At 29.6% G+C, this 18,409-nt stretch overlaps 4 protein-coding genes across 7 annotated transcripts in view; 2 read left to right on the forward strand and 2 right to left on the reverse strand.

The window, feature by feature from the left end:
• The first annotated feature begins 1,001 nt into the window (after positions 1-1,001).
• RpS18 (Ribosomal protein S18) lies at positions 1,002-2,205 on the forward strand. Of its 3 annotated transcripts, none has more exons than XM_076414243.1 (3): positions 1,002-1,135; positions 1,317-1,604; positions 1,927-2,205. In XM_076414243.1, exons 1-3 carry the CDS (start codon positions 1,133-1,135, stop codon positions 2,092-2,094), a joined length of 459 nt encoding a protein of 152 aa, XP_076270358.1. In that variant the 5' UTR covers positions 1,002-1,132; the 3' UTR covers positions 2,095-2,205. The 3 variants fall into 3 exon arrangements, with proteins under 3 accessions (XP_076270358.1, XP_076270357.1, XP_076270356.1); XM_076414242.1 differs by having other exon boundaries at positions 1,120-1,237; XM_076414241.1 differs by lacking the exon at positions 1,002-1,135 and having other exon boundaries at positions 1,308-1,604.
• Positions 2,206-2,291: 86 nt separating this feature from the next.
• Positions 2,292-4,790, forward strand: LOC143202605 (uncharacterized). Its single transcript, XM_076414238.1, has 7 exons — positions 2,292-2,580; positions 2,713-2,891; positions 2,945-3,082; positions 3,227-3,370; positions 3,442-3,763; positions 3,814-3,945; positions 4,059-4,790. Exons 1-7 carry the CDS (start codon positions 2,400-2,402, stop codon positions 4,109-4,111), a joined length of 1,149 nt encoding a protein of 382 aa, XP_076270353.1. The 5' UTR covers positions 2,292-2,399; the 3' UTR covers positions 4,112-4,790.
• On the reverse strand, positions 3,926-8,672 carry LOC143202606 (retinaldehyde-binding protein 1). Of its 2 annotated transcripts, none has more exons than XM_076414239.1 (5): positions 8,482-8,672; positions 5,985-6,079; positions 5,780-5,930; positions 5,413-5,714; positions 3,926-5,109 (listed from the first exon to the last, which is right to left on the reverse strand). In XM_076414239.1, the coding sequence occupies exons 1-5, from the start codon at positions 8,555-8,557 to the stop codon at positions 4,927-4,929; spliced, it is 807 nt and encodes a 268-aa protein (XP_076270354.1). In that variant the 5' UTR covers positions 8,558-8,672; the 3' UTR covers positions 3,926-4,926. The 2 variants fall into 2 exon arrangements, with proteins under 2 accessions (XP_076270354.1, XP_076270355.1); XM_076414240.1 differs by having other exon boundaries at positions 4,766-5,109; positions 5,413-5,709; positions 5,775-5,930; positions 8,482-8,665.
• Positions 8,673-15,801: 7,129 nt separating this feature from the next.
• Positions 15,802-18,409, reverse strand: part of LOC143202608 (alpha-tocopherol transfer protein-like) — a 32,709-nt gene continuing 30,101 nt past the window's right edge. The window contains exons 6-7 of the mRNA XM_076414245.1: positions 18,043-18,218; positions 15,802-16,121 (exon numbers count right to left, since the gene is read on the reverse strand). Of these exons, the coding sequence (XP_076270360.1) occupies positions 15,992-16,121; positions 18,043-18,218 (306 nt within the window). The 3' untranslated portion in view covers positions 15,802-15,991. The remainder of the gene's footprint in view (positions 16,122-18,042; positions 18,219-18,409) is intronic.

Here is an 18,409-nt window from a genome sequence, read left to right on the forward strand (position 1 = left end):
TGATTGGTTTAAGTGCACGTATGCGCAATTCATTTGATTAATGACACTTCAATTTAATTAGGTTATGAATTTTTTGCATTGTTTGTAAACACAAGACAGGCATAAAATGTAGAGACTTTAACATACAGATTTGAATGTTTTGTGAAGACAGAGAATATTTTCTTTATTTTCAGATGACATGTAGCTTTGAATTGAAGTTTTAATATAAATATATCAGCTTCTGTTGAAATGTTATTTTATGTTATGTAAAGGGTCGTTAAAAATGTGTGGATTAAAAAGTTGCCATTGGAGTTTTTGATTGAATACTTGGTTTGCGCAGTGGTAGTACGTATCACTGTTACGATAGTCGTGGGTTCGAATCCTGCTGAGGCATAGTCGTAAATTTATGTTTATGATTGTCCTAGGCTATAGTGCAAAATCTGATAAGGAAAATGATCCCAGGCACGCCAGTAACCAGACTGGGTAAGACCGGATATCTTCTGGGATGATTTTTAAGTGGGTCACTCGCCAGTCGGTAGGCTTAATGTCGAGGACCGTGGTTCGGAGCCCTCATTAAACACTAGGTCCAGTCCAGATAAACCCTTGTTGGTAAAAGGAGACTATAGACTTAATTATATAGATACATATAGTATTTTAATCAATGAAAATAAATTCAAAATATTAGTAGAAAAAGTATATTAATTAAACATTTTAATATTCACCACAAAAAATAATAAATATATATTTATAATCTTAATTTTCAATTATTTGTAAAAATATATTTTGTAAATAAATAAATTTTCCTTAAAATGTACTATATATCTGGTAAATTAAAAAATTTGGTTCGAATTAGGGATGTTGGTTACAGAAAAATTATCAATATATACGTATTTAAAACAAAGAGAATAAAGAATATCGATAGGATTTATCGATATAACGAACATTTTTATTTCGATTTAGATCCCATCCGAGATTCGTTCAAACGAATTTCGTAAGAGTGAGAGCTTATTTAACTGCCTGCGCGCGCACGAGTTTCCAATGGACTTCTATTATAAGTGGAGACAAGCCATAAAAGAGTCCGTGTTGTGACATTTGACGTTCGTTCAAGGTTCTAGCAGTGACATCTTTCTTTTGTAATTTGTAGTGATCCAAAATGGTAGGTTTTAAAAACTAATTGTGAGAAATATTGAAAATTCTTTAATATTTCAATAATCTTGGTTTCAAAGTTATTTAATAATTTATAATTTAATTTGTGATGGTAAATAATATTTATTTTAGTACATATTTTGTGTTGTATTGGTTATTTTCATTTTTAACCTGTTTTTGTTATGTTTCAGTCGCTGGTAATACCAGAAAAGTTCCAACACATTCTTCGTATTCTAAATACGAACATCGATGGAAAAACAAAGGTGATGTTCGCATTAACCTCCATCAAGGGTGTTGGTAGACGATATTCAAATATTGTCCTTAAAAAGGCAGATGTCGATCTAGACAAACGTGCCGGAGAATGCTCCGAAGAGGAAGTAGAAAAAATTGTGACTATCATGTCCAATCCCCGACAATATAAAATTCCTGATTGGTTCCTCAACAGACAAAAGGATATTGTTGATGGTAAATACAACCAAGTAAGTAGAGTATACATAATGTAAATAAAATTTAGGCACATTAAAACGGCCAATATTATTGTAATTTGGAATATGTTGGCTGGTAGCTTGTGCAAAAGTATAGCACAGTTGTGTAGTTTTTTAAAACATCAATCTTTGTGGACCGGTCACCTCCTTTGTGAAATCTGTGAAGCATTGTTTGGTATTTTTTAAAATGACTTGATACTGCGCTACAGTTATTCATTTTTTTGAGTAATTAAATGAATATATTGATTTTTGAAAATTTTTCTTGATATATCTAATTTAGTATTTGTTTCAATATTCAACTATTTCTTATTTGTAGTTAACATCAGCCATGCTGGATTCTAAACTTCGTGAAGATTTGGAACGTATGAAGAAGATTCGTGCGCACAGAGGTATGAGACACTACTGGGGTCTTAGAGTACGTGGTCAACATACCAAGACTACTGGAAGACGTGGTCGCACTGTTGGTGTATCTAAGAAGAAGTAATATGTTCCATTATTTTTAAAATATAATTTAAATACGAAAAAATAGCTGTTTTATTTTGTATTAAGTTATGTTCTAATGAATACATCAAGTCTATAAAAAATACCTATTTGATTTAATTTGTTTTAATGATCATATTTATTATTATATGTCAAATGTATGTATTTCGGGTTGCCAACTATTGACAGAAGCTTAACCATATTAGACCAGTAAACAAATCGTAGAGTCAAGTGAAAGGTGATTGTCGTTAAGGGTGAATAAATATTTCTAAAAACACCTTGGTTCATGGTAAATTTAAAACAAATGTAATGTCTTCTTCAAGGGTTATACGAAGCACTAAAGCTAAAATTTTCGTTTATGTATGTGCTATTTTAATAATAACAGGATTGATAGCTTGTTATAATAATACATTATCTCAGCTTGATGATGTTAAGAAAATTAGTGATATATGCCATCAACAGCATGAAAATTTGTCTACACAACTTCAAGGTAAGTACATTATTGTTATTTTCTTTTAGTAGTAAAATATATGTTTATTATTTTTATTGATGCTCTACTTTTTTATTTAATGTAAATGATTGTTTATTCTTATTTGTTAAGAGACATGTTCTATAATTTTAGTAATATCTGAATTTAAACAAAAATTAGAAAAAGTGATGAAAAATGAGATTGCAATGCATCAGAAAAATGTGGCTAGTTTAGAAACTAAAATAAATGAAGAGAAATCTAAAAGTGAAAAGGCTTCCAGTGATGCTCAGTTAAAATATAACTCATTACAACAACATTTTAATTTGTTAAAGGTATTAAACTTTACAATTTATATAAATATATTATTGTCCTTTTTTAACTTTAGACCGAACATGAAGATTTTAAAGAGGAATGCAGTAAAATTCAAAAAGAACAACTAGATGAGGTAAATAGTTTACAATCTAAATTGAAAGAGATTAAAGAGGAACTGAAAAAAGTTCGGGAATCTAGGGAAGATTTAAAGGTACTAAATTTTATATTATTATTAGAAGCTATTAAATTATTATTAGAAACTATGTTCATATAGAAACATGTTTTATACATGTTGTATATAAGGAATAGTTTAGTTAATAGCTAATAAGGTTAGTAATAGTTGCATTGATTTTAGACAAGATTTACTGAGATAGAATCAGAAAATCAGAAATTAAAGTTGAATTTGAATAAAAAAGATCCCAATGCTGAAGCTCAGGAGACAATAAACATTTTTAGTAATAAGTTCCATGATCTTGAAGATAAGTATAATGCTTTACAGGTTAGTGAAAGTAATAAATTAATTACATACTTTTAAATCTTTATTTACTCTGTTATTATTTTACTTTTTAGCAAAAGTGCAATGAAAATACTCAAAATAAGCCTGAAATCATTACATCAGTCAATAACAAAACATCGGAGAAGAGTATATCCTCATTACCACTGTTTAAAGGTGCTGAACAGCCAAGCAGTTCTACAAAATCTGGAGCTGTTGTTTCTCCACAAAGTGGCAATTTAAATGGGGCTAAACCACTACATTCCCCAAATATTACTCCAGAATCTGCCAAGAAAGAAGCAAATTTGAAGCCTCCACAAGGTGTGCCTGCAGTTCCAGTGAACAGAGAAAGTCAAAATGAGCAACCAGAAATTCAAAATAAAGAAAAAGAGGAAAAGGGTATTTCAGAAGCAAATTGATAGGCTAATTAATATACTTATATTTTTTAGACATTCAAGAGAATGCAGCTCAGGAAGTTATGGACCAGTCTCAAGGTAATGTTTTTGATGATTTGGCATTAGAAGGTGGGAAGTTGGGAAATAAGAAAAATGAAGATGCAAATTTACATTATTACGAAGATGGTAAGTTTTATATTTTATTATTACTTGCAGTATAGTGATTATTAAAACCATAATAAATAATTAATATTACATTCCCTGTAGATCTTATTGTCAATTTCTCATTTATCTTACAGATGATGATGATGCAGATCATCCTCGACAAGCCGATGTAATTGTTAGACATTAGTTTCTAGATGATGCATCTGTCATATGTATATGTTTTTTTTTGTATAAACGTGTAAGTACTTTTTGATACGTTTTGTACATATAATAAAAATTTTTATTGTTAGTATTTGGTATATGTGGTGATGTGCTGAAAACTGAATAAAAAAAGATCAAAATTATTCATGCTGTGATAAACCATTATTTTAATAAAAAAACAAAATAAGGTATTATGTAACAAAAGCATGCGTATTTATAGCTTTTGATTTGATTAATTATAGTTTTCAATCATTTAACATATTACATTTTAAATTTTATATCTATTTATATTTTTTTATTTGGTGATTGGTTGAATTTATTCAGTTGACAACACACTCCATCCTTATTTATTTATAGGTCGAACATATTTATTGTGCAATGAATTATCCTACAGTTTTAGCGATTGAATAGGATACTTAACTAATTCATTTATATATAATTTAAATCATCTAAACAAAATCTATTATGTAGTTTAGTGTCCTTTTCAACTTTTACACTGTTCACAAGCAGTGCTTATGTAGATCTAATGATTCACTTGTTACCAGCGTGCATGTTTTGTTTTTCTGAATATTACGCTCTCAAGCATATTTGCTCTTCATTAAAGCCGTTGTCAATATTTTATCTTTAAATATTATGGGTATTATCAAATATAATTTTTTTAATTATTGGAGTATTTTTTACACCCTTTTACACTCTACTATCTCCATTATGTTTTATGTAAACCTAAATTTATATATATCTCATATATTTAAAATTCTTTTTTTTTACCTAGGTACTTATATGTAGTTTGTTTGTAAGTTGTCACACTCTTCGCAGATTTTTATAAAACTCGAAGTTTTTGTGAATTTTCTCATTTTGATTGAACAAATCCTCATAAATTTTGTTGTAATCGATACTCGAATTCTTTCCGCCGTATTCCTGTGGCAATACTGTTGGGTCAATGTGAGAGTGTAATGATTCTCTGTTATTGAAGTGAAACATCACCTAAAAAGATTGAAAATTAAATATGAATGATATGACATTTTTCAATGCAATATATTTTATGCATAATATATATATATATATACTTATGTATTAATTTATGATTAACAGTTGTGAATGAAGGCAACAAACTCTTCTATAATATATTCATAATCATTCTATAACCCGATGAGCGTAAGTTATTGTGTTTAAATGAATTCTTTAAATGTTTAAATGTTTTGTTTTCGTTTAAATGAGAGAAATATATATATATATATATATATATATATATATATATATATATATATATATATAAGAATATATTACCATTTTTTTAATGTAGTCTGGTAGTAGGGGCCATATTAGTTTAATGGTAGCGGAAATCATGGCCGACTGGTTGACAACATGGAATCTGTATTCTTTCAGTGGTATACTTTGTAGCTTTTTTAATCCTATTTTAATGTTATGTGGTGTCATCCATTTAATCAACCGCCAGGAATAATTAGCTATGTCGATGATCACACAGAGTCCGTTTTTACAGTTTGGATTGCTTATAAGCAGCGATTCTATCCAGATATCATCCACAGCAACAACATCGTGTATCGTCATCTTGTTACAGTCAACGTTACCTGAAAGATATATCATTAAAGACGTTACTTGCGATATATTTTAACCGGTTTTGTTGACAGGTTACCTATTTTTACGATATATATCGGTCTTCCTTCTTTGTCGGTATGTGGCAGTGCCACTCTGATGTCCTTTTCGATTATATGTTTTTTATCCGCGGGTGTTTCACAGGTCATCCATTCGGGATATTGGAATAATATTTCGTAAAACGCTTTAATCTGCAATGTTAAATGCGTTTTAGTTTGGCACCTTGTATATTTTAAGATACTTACACGTTCAAAGGCATCGAACACCTCGAAATCAGTACTCTGCAAAAATCGTTCAAAATGCATCTCGTTGTAACTTAAATTTTTCAGCCATTTGTCATCTGGAAATATAAGATTACCTTAAGATATTTGTAAACAGTATATTTTAAAAACCTATTGATGAGGTATTGCAATATAAAGCGCTAATTGAAGCACTAATTATGATGTGATTATATTATTTATGAGCATAATTGAATGAACCATTAATCATGTTATTTTTAATTTAAGATTAAATTGTTCCGAGTTAATATTATACTGCTATTAACGCACTGATGCGATTACATATTTTAACGGGCCCATTTTATTTTTACGACTATAAACTACTTATAACATTATAATATTAGTATGACCAAAGCCAGTGATACTTTGTGAAAGCTAATTGTATAGAGACGGTTCTATTAATTTTCTTTAGTTGTATAATTAGTATTGCACTCTCCGAAGATTTGTTCGGTTTCGTATTTGGATCTCACTTATCCAAGCGTTCTTCCAGTCAAATGCTATTAAAATAATCATTTCCTTCAAAGTTAAACAATTCCTTCAAATCATTTAAAAATTAATTAACTAATAATGAAGAAGTCACCCCTTCAGTTTATTCGTGATTAGTACCCAATTTTTTTTGGGTTTGAATTTGTGAGAGTTCGTATTGTCTGTGTAAGAATAGTAAGTATTTGACGGTCAAAGGTTCATGTAATATTTAATTCTTGTTTATCATACCCATGCCCAAGGATTTTTGTTTTTTCAAAGTTCAACTCCACTTATACCATTTATGTTTATTAAGTGAAGTAATATTCTCTGAGTTTGTCCATGCCGAATGTTTTTTTCAAGTTATTATAAGTAATAAAATAGTGCTTAATCGTGAAAATGTTCTGGTAACGCCATAAAAAGCGACCTGCATTGCGGTCAATGTGTAATGTCATCTGAATAAAATGATACGTAATGTTTATTTCATATTTCAAAATGGTAATCGTTCAAATATTTGACAAACCCAACATTATTTCCTAAACATAAAAAACAATGTAGTTTTAATACGAGACAATATGTAACTAATATATCATTAAGTAATATAATTTCACTTATTACTTTTCCTGGCCAATGTTATATGCTGACTTGCATTATAATTATTTAACAATTTGATTTCACTGGTAGCAATTAGATCTTAGAAAATTTGGATGTATTAAGTTCTCCCTGTTTTTTTTTTTGTAAATACCATTGGATTCTTTATATAATGCCGTATAAAATATATTGAAAATATTTCTGCCAGGATGTGAATTTTATGTCGGAAAAGAATAATGTCTGGAAGTTGGTATTTTTTTTTGTTTAAAATTATTGTAGCAAAAATATTCATCCTAGGGATGCCGAAAAAATATCGATATTTTTGGCCGATATTTTTCGATATTATCATAAAAAAATTAAATATGTTTCTTAAACATTATAAATAAGCATTTAATTATTTCTAATAAACCTTTTAAATTGATGCTTAAATTTAAATTCTATATTTTTTTCTCCGATATATATATATATATATATATATATATATATATATATATATATATATATATATATATAATGCATTTCTTAATATTATTTTCGAACTAAGACTGAAATATAAAACTACAGATAAAATAACGATATATACGGCGGTGACTATAGATTTATTTGGAAAATTTAAATAGATAGATAATATTATTTTTTTCTTGACGCTGACATTAGGTAGTGGCGAAGAAACTTGCTGTGAGTTAAATAGAGTAAGCTTGGTAGAGACAGGAGAATAACATAGGAAAGAATAGTTGAAGATTGAGTAGAATAAGGACAATTATAAAAGGAAACAAGGCAAGCTGAACAGATTGATTATATGAGCTTTCAAATCAGCAAAAAAAAGTGATGGAATAGGAGATGCGAGAGAAACAAAATAACGACAGTAAGAACGGATAAAAGGATTGGAAACACAGCAAGGAAAATAGCTTGATGATATTTAGACTGAGGGTTGAAGAAAGATCAACATAAATATGTTTTTAATTTGATTTTGTGTTATCAATATTTAATCGTGACAAACATAAATATTAAAAACAAACAAATTTGCACACACATTGAAAACGATATCATAATTCCTGGGAATCGTTTGTGTCTCACTTGCCAAAATGTGGGATTTTTTAACATACATTATTCTTATTTGAAAATAACATTTATACAAATAACGATAGAACAAAACATTTATAGTTATTTTAAGATACAGATAGTTTTATATGGCTCAAATTAAATCTGATTTAATTTAACTAAATTTTGTACGGAGTATTTGAAATGACTCAATAATATGAGTTGGCTGTGTTAAAAAAATAATTCTATTGTACGACCGTAATCATATAATAAAATTTTACTTATCTTTCATAAATAAAACTATATTTATTTGTGCTTTATCTTTACCGGCGTCTTCAAAATTATTAGATATATTTATACATTTACGTACCATTCCACAATGTTGATAGTTGCTGTATATTTTCTTTGCTTTCGTTATCTGCCGCGCTGTCATTCTTATTAACCATTGTTGTTATTATTTTAATGTACCTCTCGACGGATGCAAGTCCAAGCCCTCTTGATGGATCGTTTTGAACGTTAATGAGGTACGAGCACCACTGAGCACCGGTGATTTGTATGCGCGGTAAGACTCCTCGTGTAGTTCACGTTTCGGCTGTAATGTAAAGGTCGTCATATACAAGGAGAACTATGAAAGTTTGCGTCAGTTACGGCTCTATGGATGATGACATTTCGTTTTCAACATTAATTTCACTATATGCTTCATGCACGGTACTTATGCCGACCAGATATTGTAACGATCAAAAGAAAGTAATAACGTAGTAATACGTCGGCTTAAAAGTGTCCGGTCTCACCTAAATACGTAATAAAATCATATAATCGCGCTTAGCGCGTCATCATTCCCTTCAAAAATATATTCTTTTCAAAAATTCCTGTTTTATCTGTATTCTTTTTAATTGTTGGTGTCATTTTCACTCTATTTGGTTTGGGTGCTTTAAAAGTGGCGATTGTTATTTACGAGGTATATCTTAGGTGTTTTATGATTTAATTATTACATATTTGGAGTATTTTAAACGCAAGAATCAAAAGTATAGATGATCCTGAGCAGCAACATCAAGAGGGAAATCGGAATATTATGTAAATTACCCCGTTGCAATTAGGGGATTGATAAAAGAAAGACTAAAAAGCTAAAACAGTATTTAATAAAATTAGTAATCAGACAAATCAAAAGATTAAAGAATATAAACAGAGTTGGTTCCTATGTATAATATATTTAAGTGAATTAAGCTCGAAAGCAGACAAAGACTACTTGCTCTTGTAAAATCAATTTGGAAATTTGACTGAAATGAATGGCTTCGAAACAACGATGAAAAAGCTGAATTATTGGCGGAACATTTAGCTAACGCATTACAACCGAATAATATAGAATCTATAATAGATACAAATCCTGATAAACAGTCCGATGTAGCAGTAAATCTGATTTCTCCAATGGAACTTGCCACAAAAATTGACAACAATCCCAATGCTAATAAGGCTCCTGGAATTGATGATATTCCATCTATGTTATTGAAAGAGCTTCCACAAAAAACATTCACTGTGTTGAATTATGTTAACATATTTAATGCCTAGGTTGCTCGAATTATGCTTAGATGTATATTACGCTCATACCTGCGATATTAAAATTATTTGAGAAACTGCTCTTTAAACGTATTAAACCATTTATAGAAATACCAGATTTTCAGTTTGGATTTTGAAATCATTCGACAATCCACCAAGTGCACAGAGTAACAGCGGTTGTTGAAAAGGTATTCGAGGAAAAGAAAAACTGCCCTGCAATATTCCTGAACGTCTCACAAGTTTTTGACCATGCTATGGCATTTGAGATTACTGTCGATTGCAAGAATTATATCTTTTCGAAAGAAAATTTAGAATCTCGTATGAAGGGGCATTCTCAGCACTTAAAGATATTTCAGCTGGAGTTTAAAAGTCAACTCAAAGTCAAGCAACTGTACTGATTAGTCGGAATATACATTCAACTTGACCTAAAATCAAAGAGATTGGTTTATTATCAATCATAAAGCCAATTTGAACCTATGGGGTGCTAATATGGGGTTGTATTAAAACATCACACCAATTAGCAAGTAATTTCTACGATTAATTAACGATACTACGTAATCAACCAAGAGCTACGATTATCTCGATATCAAATGGATTTACGAATTTACCTTATTTTTCCCCTTAAAACATGAAATAAGGTTACTAAACAGCAAAGTGGAAGCAATACTCGACAACACAGGAAATCAGATTGAAGCGAATGCATAACTGTGTTCTTAACTTTAGCTTAAGTAGTTTAGTTTTATTTTAATTTGGGAAATACATACTTATGTATTAATCTTGTAAAATAAATGCAAGTATAACAGAATAGTATTCATAAATTAATTTGTAAAATAAGATTGTACTAAGTATATCTAATGTAAGATGTAATTAATAAAAACACGTTTATATTTAGTACATATATTTCATATAAAACATTATTGTATTGGATCATTATTGGTGAAGCAAAATGGATTTTTTCTGACAATATTTGCTAAATTTTTGATTCGTCAGTTTAAATGTTCATTATAGGCATCTGTAAGGAAAATATTTTGCTGTGATATTTGATTCGTTCTTTGCTAAAATATATTACGCATGTGCGGTACGTCACAGCCCTGACGTAACGTTTCATTTACCAATGAAAGAAAATTATTAAAATTCAATCAAAAATATGAAAATAAATATATATTTAAAATGTAAATTTATCTATACAATATACATATTTGAGATTTTACGGTTATTAATTGATATTCTGAGATTTGTTTTAACAAATAGCTTTATTTAATACACCTATCTAAACAGTTGATGACTCTGTATAAACGAACTAATGAATTATCTATATACAACTACAAACAACGTGAATTTTCACTTGACTGACACTCCTATATCTGACAACTACATAACTCGAAAGTCTCTAGAAACTAGTAACATTTCATTATTGTACTTAACACATATTCCTTCTTTTAACTAAAGAAGAAATATTTACTTTAACAAAATATAAGATAAAAGCTTTTATAAATATAATAAAACAATTTTGTTGGAATCTGGGAAATGAAATATTGCCTTACCTTTATAAAATCAGTTTCAACTTTTTAGTCTCATTATTGAATGCAAACAAACATTACAATTGGTTTCCATTTTCAAAAGTTTTACCAAATAACCTGAAATATATCTGGAACTGAATGTGTAGAGTCAAGTTACAATTTTTCTGGTACATCTCTCGTTAGTAAAGTAAAGAAAATTATCTAAAGCCCTTCGAGGTGAATGGCATAGTGAACAGAATGAATACTAATATAATGAACATAATGAACTTAAAATTAGTGCTTTAAATTATTTTTCAAACATGCTTGTGGAGGGATGTATATTCCTGAATCCACGAGCTAAGTACCCTTAAGCCAATATATTTATTCCGATTACTTACTCAAAATATTTTTCTTTAGAAAAATGAACCCCTCAAAGTATGCGTTTTAATAACTAAAATTTAAATTGATGACTCTTTAACAAATTTGTTTTTAGTTGAGCATTACAAGTTTACACTTTTTAAATACTGAATGGCTTTGCACCAAAATTCCTCGTGTATTAAATTTACGGTTAATTCTTCCTTGAATACATTCAAAAGTTATTTTAGTGGAGTCGCAACTATCAAATATTATTCGATCCAAGAATAAAACAATATCTCCTGTGTGCATATCTCCTTTCGGAAGGGGATTGTTTTGTGAAATTAAAAAACAAATATTTAAATGATTATTAAAAAAATAAAATCAAGTCAGTTTGAGATATTTTAATATTACTATCCCATTTTTTAAAGATTTGAAAGCCGGACCCTTTTACAAAAGAAAACCATGCTGCATTTCTTTACTATCTGTGCATCTGGGTACACAACACTTTCTAAATCGAGGATGCATTATACTTATATTGTACTACCAACTGATATTATACTAATGAAATAAGGGCTAATAATTTAATCATTAAACCGTCTAAAAAGTCGAGACACTCTTCCCCACAGAGGACATGGAGATTTAATTTTATAGGCAATTTTGAAGAAATGTTTCGCGACTTGTTTAAATCGTTATGTTAATAAACGTGAAGGCATTTAATTGCACAGACTGATTGTTTGACTTTATATATATAGTATATATATATATATATATATATATATATATATATATATATATATATATATATATATATATATATATATATATATATATATATATATTATAATAGTGCTTTATTTGATGCTCCTCCCTCAAGTTCCTGCTGGTGGTTTAGTAAGTTTAATCAAATAACCTCTGAAGCAGAAACAGTTCTGATTGGTTGAATGCTTTCATGACGTATGGAAAATATACCCAAACGTGTTGTTCTTAGCTCGATGGACAACGTGCGCTTGTGGATTCTCGGAAGTTCAAATATTAAAGTGCTATATACCTCGATGTTGAGCTATAAATTTTGATATATTACTTGCTTACCTTAATATATGACTTATAAACAGGTTTGATCTAAATGTCTTGTATAATGTGATAAAATATACGTGATGACTATAAATATAACAGCGAATTCGTACATCTTCGTCTGATATCAGGAACGGAAAATAACAGTCGAACCGTGCATTTGACTTAATATAGTCATACTTTACTAGCTAGTTTTTTAACTATCGACTGTTTTGCGACTATCGACTGTTTCGACTATTTTCACTCGGTAGTTCCTAACGCTAGTTAATAAACTATTAAATATCATGTGATGAATACACCACATAATTGAAATGAATAGCGTTTGTTCATAGATGGTTCTAAGTAACGTTGGGAACTAAATAAAAGAAAATAGTAATTACTACTTTCAGTCAAATGCACGGTTCGACTGTTTTTTTTTAATTCGTGATGTCACATGACGATGTACGAATCCTTTCCTGTATAAATTGTGAGAGAGCAAATTTTCCAACAATAAATAATTACTAAAATATTATTAATATGAAATTAATAATTTCATTTTAAAGGAAGTAGAATTACTTTTATAATTGAATATTCTGTGGACCTGTAAAAGGGAATGGATTTTTTCTATGCAATGGAATAATACCCCACAAATATTGTATCGTATTTTAATATGTCAAATGCTATTTTTAAATAGTATATTATAATAAATATAGACAATACAACAGAACTTAAACAAAACCTAAAAATTAGAGATGTACAATAACTATAAATACTAAATAAAAATTAAATATATACCTAACCATAGAAAAAAACTAATCCATAACAATTAAAAAGCATCGCACAATAACTACTAGAGTAACTTTTTTAAATAAAATAAATGCTTTATTTATTATTGAAGGGAAATATTTTTTTAACAAAAATCTAGAGAGTTAGATCAAACCAAAAAGTCAATAAAAAAATATTACCTATTATTGTCATAAAAACAGTCAAAAGTATTTTACTATTTATAATTCACAATTTTAATCTTTTTACCCTATTACATTAACAATCTTGAAAAATATGGTTTTAAAATGCTGCTATATTAATATATAATATATTGTTATTTACAAGCAAACTGCTAAAAATATCATAAAACTATATAAATTACATATAAATCTATTCAAGTCGCGGCTAGAACGACTGAGCCAGAACGTTAAAAATCAGTCGAATGAAACTAGTAGAACCAAAAATTGTAACTAAAAGTACACGACTGGAATAGTCGATAGTAAAAAGTAGTAAAATCAGTCGAACCAAAAATAGCGACTGATACAGTCGATAGTAAAAAGTAGTCAATTACTAATCAGTCGATAGTTCCCAACACTAGTTCTAAGAATAGTCGTAAGGCGGTTCTAATCTATCTTGGAAATAAGAAACCATCCATTCCGATTGCTCACGCAGTACGAGTTAAGTGAGTAAGGACTGCTGCGATACATCTCATACAATTTTGGCCTCAATAAACTACAATGAGCATCAATGGAACATTTGTGACGTTTCATTATGACACAACCCACATGACGTTTTACGTACGTTTGTTTGTCATCTGTTCACATTAAACTTGGCCTTATTAAGAACTTTGTCAAAGCGCTCAATCGCGAAGGACCCGTTTCGAACACTTAACGATGTTGTTTCCAAAATTATCACACTCAGACATCAAAGAAGGATACTTTGTCGGATATAATATTCGAAAACTAATGGCTAGTGCAAAGTTTACAAAATGTCTGATGAAGCAACAGCATGGGCATCGTTTCAAAGTTCTGTACACGATTTTCTCGTAAACTACATGTTACCGGATTACAAGCACGTGATAAAATTGAAGGAATGACATATTTGACGAACAACGAAAGCGGCTACATTAAGATATAGCGAAAATCTAATGGCGATACCAAGAATTTCGGAACGAAGGCATTACTGTTGGACCCTAATGCGGGAAACATATCCCAAATAGTATAAAGGACTAAGTTCAAGCTCTGTTCCTATCTGATTTATAGTTTTTAATTCAATAAATGAACAATAAATTCAATAAATGAACAATAAAATCAATAAATTAACAATAAATTTAATAAATGAACAATAAATTCAATAAATGAACAATAAATTCAATAAACGTATTGAATGTTTCGAAAACTAGAACCAATTATAAAAATTCCGCCACCAATTACTTCATAAACGGCGTTTGGTTGCTCAGAGCCAAAATTGTGTTACCATAGGCTGAAAATTTACGGTCTTAACACATAGATGTTGCTGGTTTTATTACATTCACCACTTTTTCAGTTAATAACCTCTAACCTCCAAAAGAAAGATGTTAAAATTTCATGATATTCTACTCGTAAGTTTGTGAATTATTGTGTTAAGAGATATTATTTTTGTAATTTTTAAAATTATTAATCAAAAACAATGGATCAAACAACAAATTTCGTGTTTTACTTTTATACTGCTTCTTGATGGGAAAAAGTACCGTATAAAACGTTGGTTTGCTGACTTGAACGTGGTCGTAGAGACACCGATGATGCAGAACACAGTGGACGTCCAAATGAGGTGGTAACATCAGAAATCATGAAAAATCCATAAAACCGACCGATCAAAAAGTGAAGTTGCGTGACAGTAATGATATCAAAAGAACATGTTGGTTTTATATTGCATGAGCATTTGATTAAGGAAAGCTATGTTCAAAATAAGTGCCGCGTTTGCTCACTGTTGACCAAAAACAAGAACGTGTTGATGATTCTGAGCAGTGTTTGGCCATGTGTAAAAGTAACAAACCGGAATTTTTGCGTCGATATGTGACCATGGATGAAACATGGATCCATCACTTCACTTCGGAATCAAAACGATCGTCATTTGAGAGGACAGCAACTGGTGACAGGCCTATTTTGAGGCAAAAGATAAATCGTTCTTCAAAAGTGATATTGAAATGTTAAAGCGGCGCTGGAATGATTGTGTGGCTCTTGATGGAGATTATGTTGATGAATAAAGTCAATTTTGAACAAAAAAACGCGTTTTCTTTGTTACACCCGGGACTTTTGAGTCCATGGTTTACTTGTTAATTGTGAATTTGCCAAGAAATTTTCCCTATTTAATGTAATTGAGTGGCAGTGGACATATGGCGCTTTCTAAAAGGACAAACACATAAAAAAATTAAATATCCCAACAGTGAACAACAATCACCATTAACCCATTAAAATCACACTTCATATATTTTAATATATTTTATTTTCTGCTTAGTATTATAGATATAAGCTACATCCTTACATTTGAAATTTTTATAAAAAATAATTTGTTTTAAAAATATTTTAGAAAATTCATTTACAATAATATTTAAACGATTGTTATTTTGTATACTATCACATATTTGATGAGCCTTTTTTGTCAATTGTACTTCAGTTACATGCTTTGTATAAACTTTTTGCTGCCTTCGTAACCAGAGGATTCTAACTCGTCCAAGAGATGATCGCACTTCTTTATTGCTGCTAACCAGTCGTTGTAGAAGTAGTCTTTGTGAACTCCACCATACCTACGGTGAATAATATTATTTATTAAATATATTTTATATTAAATTTGATTTAATAATAGATGGCGCGGTCAATCGCCGTAATATATATTCTATCTAAAGAAACAGTGAATCACACAATATTTTCCTTCTCATTTTATTCCAGTTAAAAAGAGATATAATGCTGTTTGATACGTTCGAACACGTAAACAAATGAGGCTGCAAAAGTCGTTCGGTTGTCAAATGTCTGCAAAATTCTTCAAAATATTAGTTATAACAACTACAGGTTATCAATCGGCAAACGTTGTTTTAACGCTTTACTGGATTTAATACATTTCAAATCGCTACTTATTATTACTCTGATTAAAAATGCCAAAGCTATACAGAATACATTCACACATAGTCTCTAATCAGTTACTTCGAACAAAAACGAGATAATGGTGTGCTTTAAAATTTTGCCGGTAAAATTCGATAGAGAGGTAAACATTTTTCTTGTTAAATATTAAGTTGCAACGATTTTTATTGAAAGTATTTTTAGCGTGTTGCAGCTGCACTGCATATTAGTATGGGCACGGTCATTAAAATATCTCAAACATCAACAAATATAATCTTGGATTGACCGAAAAGAAACGAAGCGGATGACGAATCAAGATCATCTTGATGGTAGCCCTATCAGACATCAAATATATGAAATGTATAAAAACAGTGAGTATTTTTTCAATATTAACATAATTTAATACAGTGATTTCAGAGGAAACTGTCTGGAAAGTATCAATAGATACCTTAGAGATATGAGATATGGTCTTTGAGGCATGTAAAACTCTTCGTACACCGTTAGGTAATGTATTATCTAAATGGTGTAAAGATACCCCACGAATAGGTCTAGTGGAACTTCTAGACATTGCTTCAATGTTTATTAATAATTCATTGCAGATATATTGTTCTCGTTCTTCTTAGAATTGTTGGGTTAGAATGGTTAACAACATATTTATTTTGGATGAACACGATCAGGCATATTGAAGAAGAAATTGACAATAGATGAAATTGTGAACAAATTTTAGATATACTGGAAATTAACAGCTTAGTTATTCACTTGAATAAAACTTTTTGAATCTGGAATTATAATTCAATGCTGACCATTTTCAAGATAGGGTGATGAGAGTGTAAACAAATGAAGGTGAGTATATAATTAATATACGATAACTGTAGGAAGTTGTATTGTAGAATGTGAACGATTTATCTGTCTAGATATATATGTGTAATTGGTCAGAATTATAAATGAGCATTAGGTTAGAATGTTTGAGGAGTGGATGAATACTAACTATTTTGTGATTAATTTTATCAAGAATGGTGTACACAGGTAATAACAGAAGGAATAAAAAATACAGTGATATCAAAATGACTTGACAAGGAAACACACCAACGAAGGAAACAAGAATTAAACGTAAAAAGGGAAATATGCCCTCTAATAAAATGCAAAGTAAAATATATTGGACATATAATTGTTAATTAGGTGGATTAGACATCCAGGGGATATCACTACATAAAAAACGCGCCTAGAACGCTACCCCATGGGTTGTGTAGAAAAGAGTTCAATGTAAATATAACAAAACAACTCTAACCTGTAAACTATTATGGCTGCATAATTCATTGTAGTTTAAATTATTCAATAATATATGCATTAGATATATTATAATGTTAAAATAAATTATATTTGATAAAATTTTTGTTTTATTAATTTATTTAGACTAGAATTTTGTTATATATTAAAGCCAAACTGTACTAAAACTCAGAGTTGAGGCGGCAATATTGCGACGTTTTGACGTCATAAATTGAGATGACGTAGGTTGACTGCTACTTTGGATAGACTATATATCAAAGCTAAAATAAACTGAAACTCAAGTGTTCACTGCTTCATTGAACAGGCTATATAGTTATATTTTACCTCTTTGGTAAGTATTTTGGGTCAATGTGTTGGTGTAGACTTTCCATGTCCGAATGAAAGAACATTCTTTCTTTCATAACGTCCGATAAAAATGGCCTAATCATTCCTAGTGCGTAGTCAAAAATTCTTGATGCATTGACGATGTGTAGGGCTTGAATTCTGTGTGGAAAAGCACCCTGGAAATGGAAACACCAACTTTATGTTTAAAATATAGTGTAATTTAAAAATACTGCTTTAGCTTGGTGTGTTTAGTTGCCTATATTATAATTTTATAAATAATATATAAGCAAATAAATATATAAACAATAATATTAATACAACGAATGAAATGAAATAATTTAATAGTTTTTTTTTAATCATTTTATAA

The sequence above is a fragment of the Rhynchophorus ferrugineus genome, unplaced genomic scaffold (genome assembly GCF_030347505.1).
Source record: "Rhynchophorus ferrugineus isolate W39M unplaced genomic scaffold, kcgeb_rfMv2 rfM9, whole genome shotgun sequence".
NCBI classification, from domain to species: Eukaryota; Metazoa; Arthropoda; class Insecta; order Coleoptera; family Curculionidae; genus Rhynchophorus; species Rhynchophorus ferrugineus.

Coding starts and splice junctions, on each gene's coding strand:
- RpS18 (XM_076414241.1), top strand. CDS start 1,308: ATGTTTCAGTCGCTGGTAATACCAGAAAAGTTCCAACACATTCTTCGT. Junction 1,605..1,926: donor TTGATGGTAAATACAACCAA/GTAAGTAGAGTA, acceptor TCTTATTTGTAG/TTAACATCAGCCATGCTGGA.
- LOC143202605 (XM_076414238.1), top strand. CDS start 2,400: ATGTCTTCTTCAAGGGTTATACGAAGCACTAAAGCTAAAATTTTCGTT. Junction 2,892..2,944: donor AACATTTTAATTTGTTAAAG/GTATTAAACTTT, acceptor TTTTAACTTTAG/ACCGAACATGAAGATTTTAA. Junction 3,764..3,813: donor TAAAGAAAAAGAGGAAAAGG/GTATTTCAGAAG, acceptor TATATTTTTTAG/ACATTCAAGAGAATGCAGCT.
- LOC143202606 (XM_076414239.1), bottom strand. CDS start 8,557: ATGGTTAATAAGAATGACAGCGCGGCAGATAACGAAAGCAAAGAAAAT. Junction 5,931..5,984: donor TGTTCGATGCCTTTGAACGT/GTAAGTATCTTA, acceptor TTAACATTGCAG/ATTAAAGCGTTTTACGAAAT. Junction 5,110..5,412: donor CAGACTACATTAAAAAAATG/GTAATATATTCT, acceptor CAATCTTTTTAG/GTGATGTTTCACTTCAATAA.